At 46.3% G+C, this 16,494-nt stretch overlaps 1 protein-coding gene and 1 non-coding gene across 2 annotated transcripts in view; both read right to left on the bottom strand.

The window, feature by feature from the left end:
* Positions 1–7,340, bottom strand: part of LOC134069567 (protoheme IX farnesyltransferase, mitochondrial) — a 53,300-nt gene extending 45,960 nt beyond the window's left edge. Inside the window, exons 1-4 of the mRNA XM_062525545.1 lie at positions 6,855–7,340; positions 6,005–6,153; positions 4,868–5,168; positions 3,306–3,430 (exon numbers count right to left, since the gene is read on the bottom strand). Of these exons, the coding sequence (XP_062381529.1) occupies positions 3,306–3,430; positions 4,868–5,168; positions 6,005–6,153; positions 6,855–6,909 (630 nt within the window). The 5' untranslated portion in view covers positions 6,910–7,340. The remainder of the gene's footprint in view (positions 1–3,305; positions 3,431–4,867; positions 5,169–6,004; positions 6,154–6,854) is intronic.
* On the bottom strand, positions 4,206–4,315 carry LOC134070733 (small nucleolar RNA U6-53/MBII-28). Its single transcript, XR_009936971.1, has one exon. It is a non-coding gene; the product is annotated as a small nucleolar RNA U6-53/MBII-28 (small nucleolar RNA).
* Positions 7,341–16,494: the final 9,154 nt, after the last annotated feature.

The following is a 16,494-nucleotide window of genomic DNA, read 5'->3' on the forward strand; positions in this document are numbered from 1 at the left end:
AGGGGCCTTGGCGTAAATGCCCCGCATGCCCGCCAACGACCACAAGAAAGCCTCCGCCGTCTCCGGATTCAATTACGCTTAAAACCCAGAAGAAATCGTCTGCTTCCTGCTCCGCTGCCTTTCTGTCTCGCACGGCGGCGGCGGCGGCGGCGGCACCACACAAGGTCACTTCGACGGGAGTGATGGCATTAAGTAACCATTAGAAGATTCCGGAGGAATTAAGGGAGGCCCAGACCTACCGCGCAGATAGGAGTCCGTAAGTGCTAAATTGCAAATGCGGTTAGGCGAAGCTCGTCGGGGTCTGTTCTAAATCTTGCACACTTCATAGCACATAAGATCGAAAGTCAACGCCATTTGAAATACTTATGCAGAAAGTGAAAAAAACGCCTTTAATATTATCAACTTATAAACGATCAACTTTCATTTTACTGTACTTTATGATTTGATTTGACAAAAAATATTGTCAACGTTCTTGTCGATCGTTTGTGCATATGCTTCTTTAAAATCACTGGCATGCCGACAACTCCTCCCACCCTCTTGCGTTACATAAAGGGCAATTAGCCCGAGGTCTTCAAAGAGAGCGCGACTTCAAAGGCAGACACATCAGATCTGCACAAGACATGCTTTTGGGGGCCGCTCTGAATCAGTCACGTCCTCACAAGCACCGGAGCTCCAGTCCGCCTCAAGGACTCCACCCGAGAGGCCTGGCCCCGTACGGAGCACTGAAGCTGGGGAGAGACTCGGCCCTGAGGGCCCTTGGCTGGCTGGCTGGCTGGCTCGCCATGGAGCCAGGAAAATGAACCACATCACACCGCTACTGCCACGACCGCTGGTGCATTCCCACGCTGTGTTGGTATGTGTAGGGGGAGATGCACTTCACGGATGCTGACTAACACACTGCTGTCGGTTAAGTGCGCCTCAAGGCCTGTCTGGCGGTTTGTGGAGAGGAAGGAACGAAGGGAGGAGGAGGAGGAGGAGGAGGAGGAGGAAGAGACCACATAAGGACAGCAAATCAGGAGATTCACCTGACAGGGAGGAAGAAAGAGAAGCAGCCTCAAGGCCAAAGCAGAGAGAGAGGGAGAGAGAAAGAGAGAGAGAGACAGAGACAGAGAGAGAGAGAGACCAAGAGACAGAGAGAGACAGAGACAGATAGATAGAGAGAGAGAGACAGACAGACAGAAACAGAGAGAGACAGAGAGAGAGAGAGAGAGAGAGAGAGAGAGAGAGAGAGAGAGAACGTCGGTAGGCTCCGAGTGCAGAGACATCGATGTTGATTGCGGTTGTCCTTCAGATCTTTTGACACTGAAATCCTCTGAATATGCCTGTCTCGCTCCGAGGCAGAGGCAGGTATCCATCACGAAGGAGCGCGTTTCTGTTTGCACACCTGTGCTTACCTTTTCAATAGCTCTGCCTTACGTCAGGCACTCAAGGCTTAGTAGCAGCCAAAGTCATACCTTGAGAATGCTACAAGGAAAACAACACAAAACCCCCCAGGAAAGAAAAAAAAACAGCCGGACTACCTACGAACTCCACCCACACACATCCTCGCAAATATTTACTCAGCATTTATAAAGCGGTGTGACCTAGTTGGGATGAAGACATTTCAGAGGAAGCTAGGCGGAGACAGACGTGCTTAGGTATGGGCTAATTGTATGTTTCGCGATCGAGCGCGGCTGAAACGGCGAGGTCAGGTAGTGGCGAGAGACAGGACAGGAAGTGGAAACAAGGAGGGTTTTTTTTTTTCTGACGAGATGATGCGGCCTTTGGCATCTTGCCTAAAGGGCGCCAAAGAACCTGCTGAGCGATTCGCCAGAGGGGCTGACCTTGAAAATTACAGAGCACGGCTAGCACTTAATGGTGTCAGTCATGCGGCAGTCTTGGGGTGAGAAGAGTATGTGTATGTGTGTATGTATGTATGTGTACGTGTGTGTGTGTTTGTGTGTGTGTGCGTGTGTGTATGGGTCTAAAAGGTCAGCCTTTATGAGTACTGCTCTTTAGTCACAGAGTGCATTCCGATGGCGTGTAAGCAACAATGACGACAACGCTCTGATTATGACCCTTGCAAAAAAAAAAAACAGAACACTCAGCGACCAATCACACACTCCCAATCATTTTTAAGTAGAGAGGGACGGTAGGGGGTGGAAACGGAGGCGAATGTGAACGAGCACTTGGCAGTGGAATAATGACAGCATTTTGGTAGGTCTCGCACTGCGTGTTTGACATATGCAGCGGAAGGGGAATTCTGTGGAGTTCAATGGCTCACAGAGGCATTGTGTGTGTGTGTGTGTGTCTGGTGTTTTACATATCCAAATGAAGAAGAATTCTGTGCTTTACAACGACGGGTGATGTCTGCACAATAACTCACAGAGGCAGCATGTGTGTGTGTGTGTGTGTGTGTGTGTGTGTGTGTGTGTGTCTGGTGTTTTACATATCCAACTGAAGAAGAATCCTGTGCTTTACAACGACGGGTGATGCCTGCACAATAACTCACAGAGGCAGCATGTGTGTGTCCGTGTGTCCGTGTGTCCGTGTGTCCGTGTGTGTGTGTGTCCGTGGTGAGGTTGCACATTTGTGTTTTCTCCTGGCCCCTGCAGATCTGGCTGAAGTTGTGCCAGCGTACGACCAAGGCCTCATCCGTCTTTTAGCACACAGCGCGTACCAACACAACCAACCACCCCCGTCTCCCAAACACACACACACACACACACACACACACACACACACACTTGTCGCCCTCCAAAAAAGGAGATGCTGAGTCGCGTATCGTTCCCAGACGAAAACACAGCGGACCATTAACCGTTTAGCCCTAACGGCCTTATGGGCAGCTTCACACGAGCAGCCTAAAGCAAACACAGTCCGGCTCCAGCTCCGGCTCAGCTCCGCTCCAGATCCGTTCCAGCTCCGCTCCAGATCCGCTCTGCTCCCTGGGCAGCAGTGGGAGTCCTGTGCTCTCTGCTGCCAGAGTGGTAATCGGTCGCTGCTAAATGACCGAAAATACCTCAGCGACTGACTCACGGCTCTGGTGACATATCTAATGGACAGTGTCCTCTGATCTTATCGCAGGAAGAAAACACACACACACACACACGAATGCGCAACATGTGTGCATATGAGTGTATAAACACAGACACACACACGCGCGCGCGCGCACACACACACACACACACACACAGGAATGCGCAACATGTGTGCATATGAGTGTATAAACACACACACACACACACACACACACAGATGACGTGCTGCTTCTTGGCAGGGCTGAGAGGCCGGCCGCCTCAGGAGCAATGTGGTTTTAATGCACTGACCTGGTTGATGGAGTTGGCAGTGCAGGAGCACAGGCCTGTTCCCACTGTGGCCAACAGGAAGCAGGTGGGGTCAAAGGGCACCGGAGCCATGGCAAAGCCTGCCGCTGCCGTGGTGGCGACCAACGCTGTCACAATCACAGAGGCATTTCTAGGTTAAGCACTGGCCGTAACTATAACCATTTTCTAATTATGGGAAGACTATCCCCACAAGAAGTCACAAAGAACTTTAAAAGCCTCTAATGGGAGATAGTCAGCAACCAGAAATACACTACTCGCAAAAAATCAGGGACATTCGGCTGAAATTTCGGGTGAAATTTGTTTGCCTTAGTTTCAATAAATTGTTTGAGATAGGAAATTAACATTGCATGCTTAAATGCCCTACTTTCATGATATAATACCACTGTAGCTTGAACGTGTTACATTTTACAGCTTTAAATTTCACCCAAAAGCCAGATATCCTTAACTTTTTTGAGTAGTGTATATATATATACGGTAATGGAACAGATTTAAAACACAAATAAACATATGGAGTGCTACATAAGAGTAAACAAAGCCGTCTCTTTTCTGTACATGCAATAACCCAGTCTAGACACGGTTAGCCTAGCTTAGCATAATTCACTGGAAGCTAAAATCACTAAAAGGGAGCTACAAGTTTACTGATCTTTATCTTTTTATTGCTGACACTTTTATCCAAAGCGACTTTTAGATGTCAATTACATGCAGGGCCAGACTCCCTGGAGCAACTCAAGGTCAAGTGCCTTGTTCAAGGTCACGATGGCGGCAGTTGGAAATCAAACTCATGACTTGTCAGGCTACTGCATGCTAGCCCCAGCCCCTTTATCCATCCCACTACCATTAGCCCCCCAGCAAAAGGATCGACAGCACAGTTGTGTATGTATGAATCCTCAGAGCACTCACATGTGAGAAGTTCAGTTGAACTCATTTGCACACAGGCAGACACACTGCCCACCTGTTGCATCGGTATTAGCATGGCTGGTTCATCACAGGATACACACAACTCAACCGGGAGTCAACCCTATTATATCGTTCGTCAGCGTTTTACATCATCATACACCACATCAGTGCACTCAAAAACTTCCGGTGAATTATGGCAAGTTAGGCTAACAGAGAAGAGGGTATGCATACTCGTATCTAACTAGATGGTAAATAAGCCCCCCCCCCAAAAAAAAAACAACCTTAGTGTGTTCCTTTAAAAGTAATATTGGTGTTGGTGTCCCTCAAAAAGGTGATGTTAGCTTAGTAGCCTGATACTCCATGTTATGGGCTAGTTCAGTTCTTCAAGAGCCTGTGCTATTTATAGCATCACAGCCCTCCTCAAACTGCACCTTTAAAAAAGGTCTACAAGAGCCTCTCACAGACAACACAACTACACACCAAAATCAGCGTTCTACACTAGACCAACAGTCAGCAGCAGTGTCCTGGGCCTGACCTGTGAGTTTAATCTCGGACAGGCGTGCATAGACTGACCTGCGAGTTTAATTTCGAACAGGCGTGCGTAGACTGACCTGAGTTTAATCTCGGACAGGCGTGCGTAGACTGACCTGTGAGTTTAATCTTGGACAGCCTGGCGTAGATGTCCGGCAGCTGAGAGTACTCCACCTTTAGCTCTTTCCACTGCCGGGCCTCCAAGCGGGCTTCGCGGTCTGCTTCTGGCTCATTGCTGAGGTCCACCGGGGTGCCTGGAGCCGGAGCCGGAACCGCCACGCCAGCGACGGGCTGGATGGTGGGGACCTGTTGCATTTGTTGCATCAAGAGGTCCCCCCGGTCCTCCAGCATAGCGGACACGGGCTCCTGCTTGTGTCTGGGGCGCTGGCCGAGGGCCCCGCTGTGCCGCACCACATACTGAGCAACGCAGGAGAGAGCAGGTCAGAGGCGTTCACACACTTTTCAATCGCTGTTATTATTGCTGTTGCTGAATTTTTAGATTTTATTTGTTTAAGAGGATAGCCCCTTGAGATGAAGCATCTCGTTTCCTCGAAATTGTTGTTGTCATTGCTAAAGACTATTTTAGCTGTTGTTATAGCTAAAGACTATTTTTTTTACTACTATTTTAGTTCTCAGTCAAGATAAACAGTGGGAAGATGATGAGGGTGGTTGTGAAGAGCATATGCACTAACCTAAAAGTATATACACAATAAACTTTTAACTGTTATATGCCAATAACAAAACAATCAACGTCACAGAGAATGGCAGTGTGTCAGGTCAGGTGACCCTACAGTGTTCGGGCATCATGAGGCTGGCTCAGTGGAAAAGGTCATCTAGATTCTAGAATGTAGATTGGTGACAGTTGGTGATGAGATCACCTGTTATGAGTTTAATGTTCCATCCAATTTTTTCAGTGGTCTGTGATCTATATAGCGCATTCATGATCATAGCCTACTGTACATGTAGTAGCAACAGACAATGCCCTGAGGTGCATTGTCTCTCCACAAGAGGCTCTTAGGATTGTTGTTGACATGCAGGGACCAGAATGAGCACTATTTACATCTCAAACTGATCATGAGGTGTGTGATGCTGTAGAGACCATGTGATGATGATGATAGTGGATTTGTATACAATGCCTTCTCTGACTGCAACTTTGGGTGGGAGAGGATGTGGTCTGGGACAATATGCGAGGTCAGGTGTATTTACATCCAACCGACCTGTGTTACAAGTGTATGGAGTAGATATTAGCTTACCTGTCGCTTCAGAAAGCTTAACTGCTGGAATGTAAGCCATTCTTTGGAGTCTGTCGTACGGAGCTGAGCCAGGCTAAGGGAACTCAGTTGACATTTAGCTGCCTTAGCTGATAACGTTAGCTTCTTATTCACAGTGGCCCCCACCAGACCTGCAACCATAACACATCAGCTGACGTTACCATGTGCTTCTGACATAAGGGCTCACCTTTAATGTAGCAATTCATAAACATGAATGGCTATTTGCACTGACAACACCTTCAGTACATAATACCTGCGCACCTTCAAATGCTGAAGTTATCCACTAGTATTTAAAGTTAACAATCCAACTGTTAGCATCTTCACGTGTAACATTACATAGGATGTTGACATTTCAGTCATGACATTCTCTACAACTACGCGTTGTTGATTAACAAGACTGTTGGCCAGCCACCGTTAACTTCCTCCCTAATGACAATGTGCTAACTATGTGATAACAGAGCCCGTCCAATAACGTTAAGGTAGCGTATCTGCTAACGATAAAGCCATGTCGTGTCGGTTCCATGCATGACTTTACAACGCGTCTCAGATATACCAGCACGTTCTACTTTCAACCTTTATGAAGGTTACTTTACATTGGCAATATAACTGGACGGAGGAGTGAAAGAAGACCTTTACGAAAGGTCAACTGGCATTTCTAGGGCGCTAGCTAAACAGCATTCGCTATCACATTGACAACCACTGGCTGAGGTTAGCTCTCGTTAGCCGAGATGCTAAAAGAATATCAACATCAGCCTCAATGAATATGACATCGCAATAATCGCGTATTTCAAGCATCTAGTTAAAAGCCGCCTTTGCACATGTCTACACATACCTGTGAGTCGGCTACATGGTGTTTTATACATATTCCTCAAGCTCAAAACCGGCATCCGTTGCGTCCTCTTCACATGCAGTAGGCAGCCATTTTGACCTCGCTTTCGTAAAGGAACTATCTCCGCCTACGTCATCAAGTTGCCTAACCACGTTTTATGAAATCAGAATGTTGTGTAAAGCGAAAGTTATGTAATGCATAACATGTCCGTGGGTTGAAAGCGAATGATTCCTTATATCCATTGAAAGAAAATCAATGTGATGTCCATATTTGTTCAGGAAACTTGTTGTGGATGTGTTTTCCTCGATAGAGTAAGGGTGTCCAGTGTCACTGTGTCCACATTTATCTATGTCCTTATATGACCTATGGCAGGCTAGGCTACTGTAGCCTACTGTAGACAGCAGACACTGTGTACGTGCAGAGGAGTGCGTAGGTCCACTGCAAGGTGAAGTACAAGCACAGCTGTAAAAAGGTGACAGAATATTGTAGACTGAAAATATGGATTCATATATGTTATGTATCATATAAATGCCAGTTAATTCAAAAGAACTCATGACTCTGATTTAGCAATGCCTACAGCCTACTATCACTCTGGCTTGTCTGGTCAAGAGAAGGCACGTAGGCCTACAGCTTTCCCATTATGCCAAAAATACCTTGTCTCTCACCTAGGGTGACCAGACGTCCTCTTTTTCCCGGACATGTCCTCTTTTTGAAACCTAAAAATGTGTCCGGGCGGAATTTCAGAATCGTCCAGGATTTTGTTATTCTAGCCTAACGTGTTTTCACCGAATTTGCATTGCTCTTTCATTCACTTAGTAGGCTAATCACGCCCTCCCCCTACAGTTCGCTAACTTCGCTTTGCATTGAGTTGAAGTGTAGAGCCTGACCTTACCGCCATTGGTCGATATTCTCGGCCGAAACAATTTAATTGGTTATTCACCTCATCAGCGCACACTTCCTTGTTTACCGGGCAACGTGCAAAACCATCCGGCATCTTCAGCTATGCCGAAAAGCAAGTGCAAGTTCACTGACTAATTGAAACGTAATTTCCATGTTTTCGTCTCGGTCGAGATCAATACGAAGCTGATTGCCTGACCTGCAAAGCAGGCAGTTTAGGAGGACTGAAAAGTATCAGCCATTGGACAATTTTTCAACTTTAAAAATGTCTCATTTTGTGCAATTAGGTTTTATTTTTTCTTATTTTTGTTTTACCATTGTTGTGAATAAACTTTACATTGTATAGCCTACAAATGTATAGTTTGTTTTTGCACATTTAAAACTTTAAACTACAAGTGTTCAAAATAGCCTTTTGAGGCAGTGTTTTTCTGTTAGTGTTGGGCCGGCCAATAAAGCTCATTATCATATATCACCATGTATGTTGACTCATGTATGAATGCACGTGTTCATAGGTGCATAGCCTATGTGACCCAAATGTGCATATATATAGCCTTTTGAGGCAGTGTTTTTCTGTTAGTGTTGGGCCGGCCAATAAAGCTCATTATCATATATCACCATGTATGTTGACACATGTATGAATGCACGTGTTCATAGGTGCATAGCCTATGTGACCCAAATGTGCATATATATTTGCCCCCCCCCCCCCCCCCCCCCCCCCCCCCCCCCGTGATTGACAGTGTGCCAGAAAACAAGAGGCCTTTACTGAAAGTAAACTAGCTCACCCTCCAAACTCTCTGGTCACCACAGTTGGCTGTTAGGCTATGATTGTGTTTAATGTGGTTAATATGTTAGACCAACTTTTTGGCACTTGAACTGTAGATATACTGCTTAGACTATAGAAACCATAGCAGACTGATTCTATTTAAATATATTATCAAGTGGATCCTTTTGTCCTCCTCGTTGACAATGTTATGTCAAGTAGGCCTAAGTGGCCAACAGGCCTGCATGAAGATCACAAACAAGGTCAGATTATCCTGCCCCACGCCGATAAATCTGAGCTGCAAATTGAATTCATTTACCTCTAAATTGCCCCCCTGATTCAATGTCTGGCCCTTTGCTCCCTTTTTGCCCTTTCATGTCCTCTGAGTAGCCCCAATAGCCCAGCGGAAGAGACAGCTAGGCCTATTTATGGTTGTAATTGTCTTGATTACTTCACCAGACCGACCTTGGTTGATGAATTCCTTCACTGCTTCCTAGATTTTAATTGGAATTTTTAGACGAAAATAATCTAATCAGGATTTTGTGCAACATTTTTTTTTAGTTAGGTTGAAATCCACAGCATAGCCTACACCAATTGCTTTACTGTGGATATAGGCTACTGTTTTAAAATATTATTTCTTACTTTTTTTTCAGTTGAATTATTTTAGAAAATGGATGGTGTTTCCAGAATCATTGTATAATTGTGTTTCATACTCTTTATCCCATTCAGTGGTAAAAAAAGACCCCTGTATCTCCAAAGGTGATGTGGTCATGTAGAATGGTGTGTGTGTGTGTGTGTGTGTGTGTGTGTGTGTGTGTGTGTGTGTGTGTGTGTGTGTGTGTGTGTGTCCGTGAGCAAATCTCGACTGTGTGTTTGGTGTGCATAGACAGCACAGTGTGTGGTGTGGTGTAATTGCATTGTTCGATACAGGCTTTCACACCTTGTTTTTTATCAGTATAGATTTCTGTGTGTGTGTGTGTTTGTGTGCGTATTCGTGTATGCGTGTGTGTGTGTGTGTGTGTGTGGTTTGTGTATGTGTGTGTGTGTATGCGTGAGGGAGGGAGAGTTAAGCACTCAAACAGTCAATTGTGCCAATCGGTGTTTGTCCCTGCCGGCATGTTTCTGTCGGAGTATCAGTACAATCTCTCTCTCTCTCTCTCTCTCTCTCTCTCTCTCTCTCTCTCTCTCTCTCTCTCTCTCTCTCTCAGCATCCTCCCTAGAGCATTCACAGACTGAGAGGTGATCTCACCCACTTCACGTCACCCCATCCCTTTCATCTCATTCATTAAAGTTTCCCCATAGCCCTAGACACACACACACACACACGCACGCACGCACGCACGCACACACACACACACACACACACACACACACACACACACACACACACACACACACACACACACACACACACACACACACACACACACACACACACACACACACACAAAACCCCGCTGCAGATTACACAGTGTAATCTCAAGTCGCCATCCCTATGCAGACCTGATAAATGTCAACAATTCCCAGCAGTCTGGAGCGGAGAGGTAGGACTTATAGGACCCCATAGCCGGCCGCACAGAGTGCCTTTATTGCAGGAGATAACTGTTATGTGCTGTTGCAACAAGATTCGATTCGGGAGCTTGACCCGGTGAACTACCCCCTTCTGTGGCAGAGTTTTGATTTGTGCTGCACAAAAAGGAGGCTTGTGATTGTATTTGCTTGTGTGTGTGCTCTCTCCTCTTTCTTTCTTTCTTTCTTTCTTTCGTAAGTGTAATCAAAGGGGTAAAAAGGTCTCTGTGGTTTTGTGTTGTTGTGCTTGCTTCTTTGCTGTTTGAGTGCGTAGATGAGATTTGCGATATTTGCTGTGGATGTACAGGCAATGTAAAATATTCTTATGTGAGAACCTGTGTGTGTGTGTGTGTGTGTGTGTGTGTGTGTGTGTGTGTGTGTTGGTATCTTTATTAGAATGTAGGGATTAGAATGGTATGTTTCTCTCTCTCTCTCTCTCTCTCTCTCTCTCTATGTGTGCGTGTGTGTGTGAGCGTGTGTTTTTATCTCCCTCATTGAGAGAGTAGTGTTGTGTTTCATATAATTTAACTAAATCCAAAGCTTATATTAAATTATTACATAATTGTCCTCATTGACATTATCAAGTTCCCTAGTTAGAAAAAACAGTTTTTAATGTTAGGTCTTTACTTGTGCATGTATTGAAGTTATAGCACTGCTGTGGTGTTTGTCATTTAGTTTTCTTTCATAATTATGTGTAAGCCCTTTCCAATATAACGTCACTTTATAGCACAATAGGCTCTTATCAGGACCTTCTTAGAGAAATTTAATTAGACTTTAATGTGACCAGGAGTTAGGAATGTAATTAATGCACATTGTGTTCGGAGGTTCAGAGACTCTTTATTTAGAACAAGTGGATGTACGGATGAGGATAATTTAAAAATTCCTTTTTTACTAAACTTACCACTGATGCCAGATGTTTCACACACTCCACACCAATTTCAACAGGAAAAAAAAAAAAAAACTTCTCAAAAACATCTGGAGGACCAATTAAAGAACAAAAAACACACTCTCTTTTCTAGTTTCCACACAATGCCGCTTGGTCTCCTCCAGAGGAGCATTGAGTAATGGGTCCTATTGTGGTTTGTTGGTCGGGGATAATTGCATGAGATGCTTGGCAGAGCAAAGACTGAGGATGCTCCGGCTGGGGTCGTAAACCTGGAGATGCCTTCACTTCCTGTGCCCTGCCCTGGTCTTTTTTTTTTTTTTTTTTAGGGTACGGCGGCGACCCTCGGAAACAGATGGGCCAAATGTGAAGGGGCGGAACCGAGGGGGACAATAGCATCAATTGGGGATGGCTCCTGCCTGGACACACAAGACTCTTTTAAGGCCGCCATATTGCGAAGGCATGGAGACAGCATGGTGGTCTGATGGATCGTTTATCGTTTCTCCGTTGCATCATCTGGAGGGAAGATTGTAAACATCTTCTGAATGGAGAGGGCGGGGTGAGGGTGGGGGGTGGGGGTCAGGGAAGAAACAAGAGAAGAGAGGAAAAAAGAGAAAGCTATCTAGGAAGGTTTATCTGATGACAATAAAATAGAATAAGTGCTTGATTATTTCTGAGAAATAAAGTCTGTGATTGTTTGTTACGGTGCAAGCACTGCAGAAGAAAGGGAAACTTTTCAACTTGGATTTGATTAATTTCTCTCTGTCGGCGTGCCAGGTTGGACAGTCCGGGTAAACAAGATTGGAACAGTTCAGCTTTTCAGAGAGACATATTTACCCACTCCCTCTCCCAGGCACATCGGCGCGGGTCATATTTTATTCAGGAATCACCTTGATGTTTAATAAAGATGTCTTGGCTTATAGAATTTCCTGGAATCGAGTGTTGCAAGATCAACACTAGCGGGACATGCAAATATCACAAAATAATGTCAGTTTTGTATGTTTAGTCATGTTATTAATGTCTATATTACGTGTAGATCGGATTCTGCAGCGTTCTTGGCCAAGAGACCGTCTAATGAAATTCCGATTATTTTTCTAACCAAATCATTTGAGATTTTAAGGTAAACTTTAAAGCTGTTCATGGGAACACACAGATGAAGTGTATCGCAGTTTATAGCTTGATCAAATTATAGTCTTTATTGCACATACTTGAAATACCAAGTCGTCCTTTTCCCCCGGCAATCATTCTTTTTTTCTGGCTGATCTGAATGTTTTCCTCCTGCAATGGGAATTCAGCCCCATTTAAAGTGGTCTTTGATTAAAGGTGAATTGTGTCTGGCCCGAACGGGAATAGTATGATTGATGAATAGGGGGCCAGCGCACCTAAGTTTTCAAGGTCACCTCGATATTCAGCAAAGAAGAGGAAGAAAAAGAAAAGGTAATGAGGTCTTTAGCAATCCTGCATTTGATTTCACCTCAATGCTTATTCTAAACATAGACTTTAAATGGCACCCCACTGGTAGAAAGCTGACATGCTGAAACAATTGACACAAACCAAGAGTCCAAATGTTGTGTAATCTCCCCCCCACCCCCCTCCCCTCCACCACACAGACACACAAAAAAAACCTGCAGCAGGCGTATAGATAGACATTCAAAAGTGCGGCCCATTTCGTAGGCCCCTGTGGTCCTCTCCTTGACGGCCCAAATCATTTTTATTATCCTCATGGCCATGCAGCCTGCAGCACCATGGGGGCGCTAGGCGCTAACAGTGCTAATGGTACAAAACACCCAGAAAGGAAGGCTGCTTTAAGCGGGCCCAGGGACAGGGACGTATACACACAATATGCATAACCCCCCCCCCCCCCCCCCTGCGCGCCCGACAGCCGTACTCCTTGACCTTTCAGCGCTCAGGATCCCCTCTCTCTCCTCGCCCTGATTTACAAGCACACAGCCCCTCCAGAGGCCAGAGTGCCATCACTTATCTTGCCGCCTGGACGGCCGTCTCAGCACTCTGGAATCTGCTTAGGAAAAAGAGAGAGAGACAGAGAGAGAGAGAGAGACAGAGAGACAGATAGAGAGAGAGACAGTCTGTCTATCTGTCTATGAGCTCGTTTTAACCACACATATTTGATTTTGTATTTTTTTTAAAAATGTATTTTGATGTTTACTATATCTCTGTGTGTTTCAAGCTTTGGCAACCATTCCTTTGAAATGGTCATGCCAATAAAGTATTGAATTGAGAGAGGGAGCTAGAGAAAGAGAGAGAGAGAGCATGTCTTTCCACAGTGTGTATGAGAATGTGTAAATGATAATTGCCTCATTTGATGCATTCTTTCTATTGTTTGGACAGCCAGTTGAATTGAGACAGTTGAAACAATTCTTGAGCTTAGCTTACTTTATGGGTTCACAAATAGCCTGCCAACATTGACGTTATGTGTCAAATTGGCACTATTTGTGGAGACTGGGGACAATAAATAGCAATTAACATGTTATTTTGTCACTTTTGGATTTAATGTCATGTGTGCAGTGAGAGTTTGGGAACCACTGTGTTACTGTAAAGCTCTTTTTTACCGTTTTGTTTCACTAATGATAAAAGTGATAAAAGGAGACAACCTGTGACTTTAACAACAACTGCTATTCATTCATGCCAATAATGCATCATTTGTTTTTATTTGAGAGAGAGAGAGAGAGAGAGACAGAGTGATGTGTGTGTGTGAGAGAGAGACAGAGAGAGAGAGATGGGTATTTTGGTGGTATTTGAAACACTTCACTTTCCTTTGGCAATATCGTAACACACTTAAGGCAATAAAGCTCATTGAATTTGAGTTTGAGAGAGATTGGAAAACAAACAGAGACAGACCAAGCAAGGGCAATGGCAGTGACAGGGAGAGAAAGACACTGAGGGTGAATGAGACAGAGAGAAAAAAACACTAGAGACAGAGGGTGAGAGAGGGCAAAGGATAGACAGAAAGAGAGAGAGAGAGAGAGGGAGAGAGAGAGTGAAAATAAAAGGCTGAGTGACTGACACTGCACTCTCTGCTCCAAAAGCACTAGTCAGAAACAGATGCAGAGATGTTCCCCCTTCTGTTTATAATTGATTTTCAAGAGCTGCGGCGTCTTGTCAAAGTTTGTCTAACAAGCTCTCGCCTGGCGCCCCCGAGACCATCACCCACAGCCGGGGTGTCAAATGGACGCCTCTCCTCACCCCTGTTCCACCCTCAACCCACACAAACCAGCCCCCCCTCCAACCACCCACCCCCCCCCCCCCCACACACACACACACACACACACATACACTCACACCATCAACCCACCTACACACACACACACACACCCTCAACCCACACACACACACTCGACCCACACAAACACATACACACGCACACACACACACATACGCACACACACTCAACCCACACACACACACACACACACACACACACACACACACGCACACACGCTCAACCCACACACACACACACACCCTCAACCCACCTACACACACACACACACAAACACACACAAACAGCCCTAGCCAAGGGTATGGGGATCAGTCCCAGGAATGTCATTGGTCTAAAGCACTGTCTCCCATTTCCAACCTCAGAGGAGGGGAAAAAAGAGGGAAGGATTCTCACAGCTGTCATCCTCTGCCCCTCGTAGGATTTAACACGGGTCAGACGTTTGACCCTCGGAGAGACCAGGACGAGGGGAGCCGGCGAGGACAGTAGAAGCACAACACGCCAGAAATGTGACTCTCCGAAGATCCCCCTTTCATCAACAGGTATCCGTTTGTACAACAGGGCGCTCTCTCATGCTTAGCGTCGTAGCTTAGTTGCGCTTAGCTTTTTGCGGTGTGTTTACATGTTTCCCTCGGGGAGGCTCGCAGGCTAAGCCAGTAATTGGCCACGGACCATCAATCTCTCGTAGCCGCGCCGAAGCTCGCAAACCTCCCGACGAGTCCCCGGGCCAAGGCGGCCGAGTTGTTGTTGTCCCACCCTGTCTCTGCCACTGCCAACAGGGCAGGAGCGAGAGAGAGAGAGAGAAAGAGAGAGAGAGAGAGAGAGAGGGAATGAGAGAGAGAGAGAGAGAGAGAGAGAGAGAGAGAGAGAGAGAGAGAGAGAGAGAGAGAGAGAGAGAGAGAGGGGCCTCTCAGGCAGAGGGTGAGAATGTGTGGCGGTGGCGTCGTCGTTCTTTTTTTTTTCACTGCTAATGTCGATGAGTCGTCCATCTGGTCCACCTCACGTCAACAAGCACTTTGTCCAAAGAAGAAGAAGAAGAAAAAAAAAAAACCTGAAGAGCTTTGTTTTATGTGCCTCTCCACGTTTTTGTTCCTGTTACCGGAAGGGTGGTAGACAGGAGATTGTTTGGGAGACCAAAAGTGCTGTTTTGAAGGCATGTCAAACTCATCAAACTGCTCTCTCTCTTTCTCTCTCTCTCTTCTCTCTCTCTCTCTTTCTTTCTCTCTTTCTCTCTCCCTCTTCCCCTCTTTCTTTCTCTTTCTCTATCTCGTCCCTCCCTATAACACAACCGTTCTCAGCATGGTTTCTCTGATCCGAAACCAAAGCGTGGAAGCCAAACAGCATTTCCACATCAAGACAAACAGCCTGCTTCTGATCTTTAGGTCATATTCACATAGGACATTCCCAACTTACACACACATATACTCACACGCACACGCGCGCGCGCACACACACACACGGACGCATGCACAGACACACACACACACACACACACACGCATGCACACACACTGAAGTGTCGCTGATTTATTGACTGTGTGAGGGCGTGAGTGTTTTCCCTCGTTCTTCCTGGCGGCTTTTTTTTTTCTTTTTTTCTTGAGGTAAGGAACCGATGTCCCGGGTCCTTGACGGATTGGCCACCGGTTGGAAACGTGCGTCATGTGTCCGACCCGGGCCGTACGGAGAGGGACATCCTCTGGGCTCCACGGTCACGGCAAGCGGCACCCAGCAATCAGGAGCGATTCCCCCCCGGGCCTGGCCCGAGGTCTCGAAGCGGGGCCGATCCCAGACCTCAGCGCCACTGTTTGTTGGGGTATGTAGGGTTTGGCTGAACTCTCCTTGTCCACAGTTTGGCCACAGAGAAACCCAACGCTCACAAATTTGTCAAAGATTGAGACAGAGGAGAGAGAGAGAGATGGAGTGTGTGTGTGTGTGTGTGTGTGTGTGTGTGTGTGTGTGTGTGTGAGGGAGAGAGAAATACAGGGAAGGAGGGAGGGAGAGAGAGAGAAAGTGTGTGACAGGGAGGGAGAGGGAGAAATTCAGAGGGCTTTCACAGTGAAATGTGGCTGCTAGGGTCACAGCAATGTCTCCACGATTTCTCTCCGGTGCACACAGTCCCCCCTCCCAAAAACCATCACCACCCAAATCCCCCCCACCCCCCAAAGAAAAAAACCCTCACCCCCCAATCCACCACGGCCCCCAACCCACCCTCTAAGCCCCCCCACCCCCAAGCCTCACTCCCCCCAGCCCAACCTCATCCTCTCCTCTGGCTTTTCCATCAGCCTGCACCCGCTGTT

This window comes from Sardina pilchardus, chromosome 22 (assembly GCF_963854185.1).
Source record: "Sardina pilchardus chromosome 22, fSarPil1.1, whole genome shotgun sequence".
Classification (NCBI taxonomy): Eukaryota; Metazoa; Chordata; class Actinopteri; order Clupeiformes; family Clupeidae; genus Sardina; species Sardina pilchardus.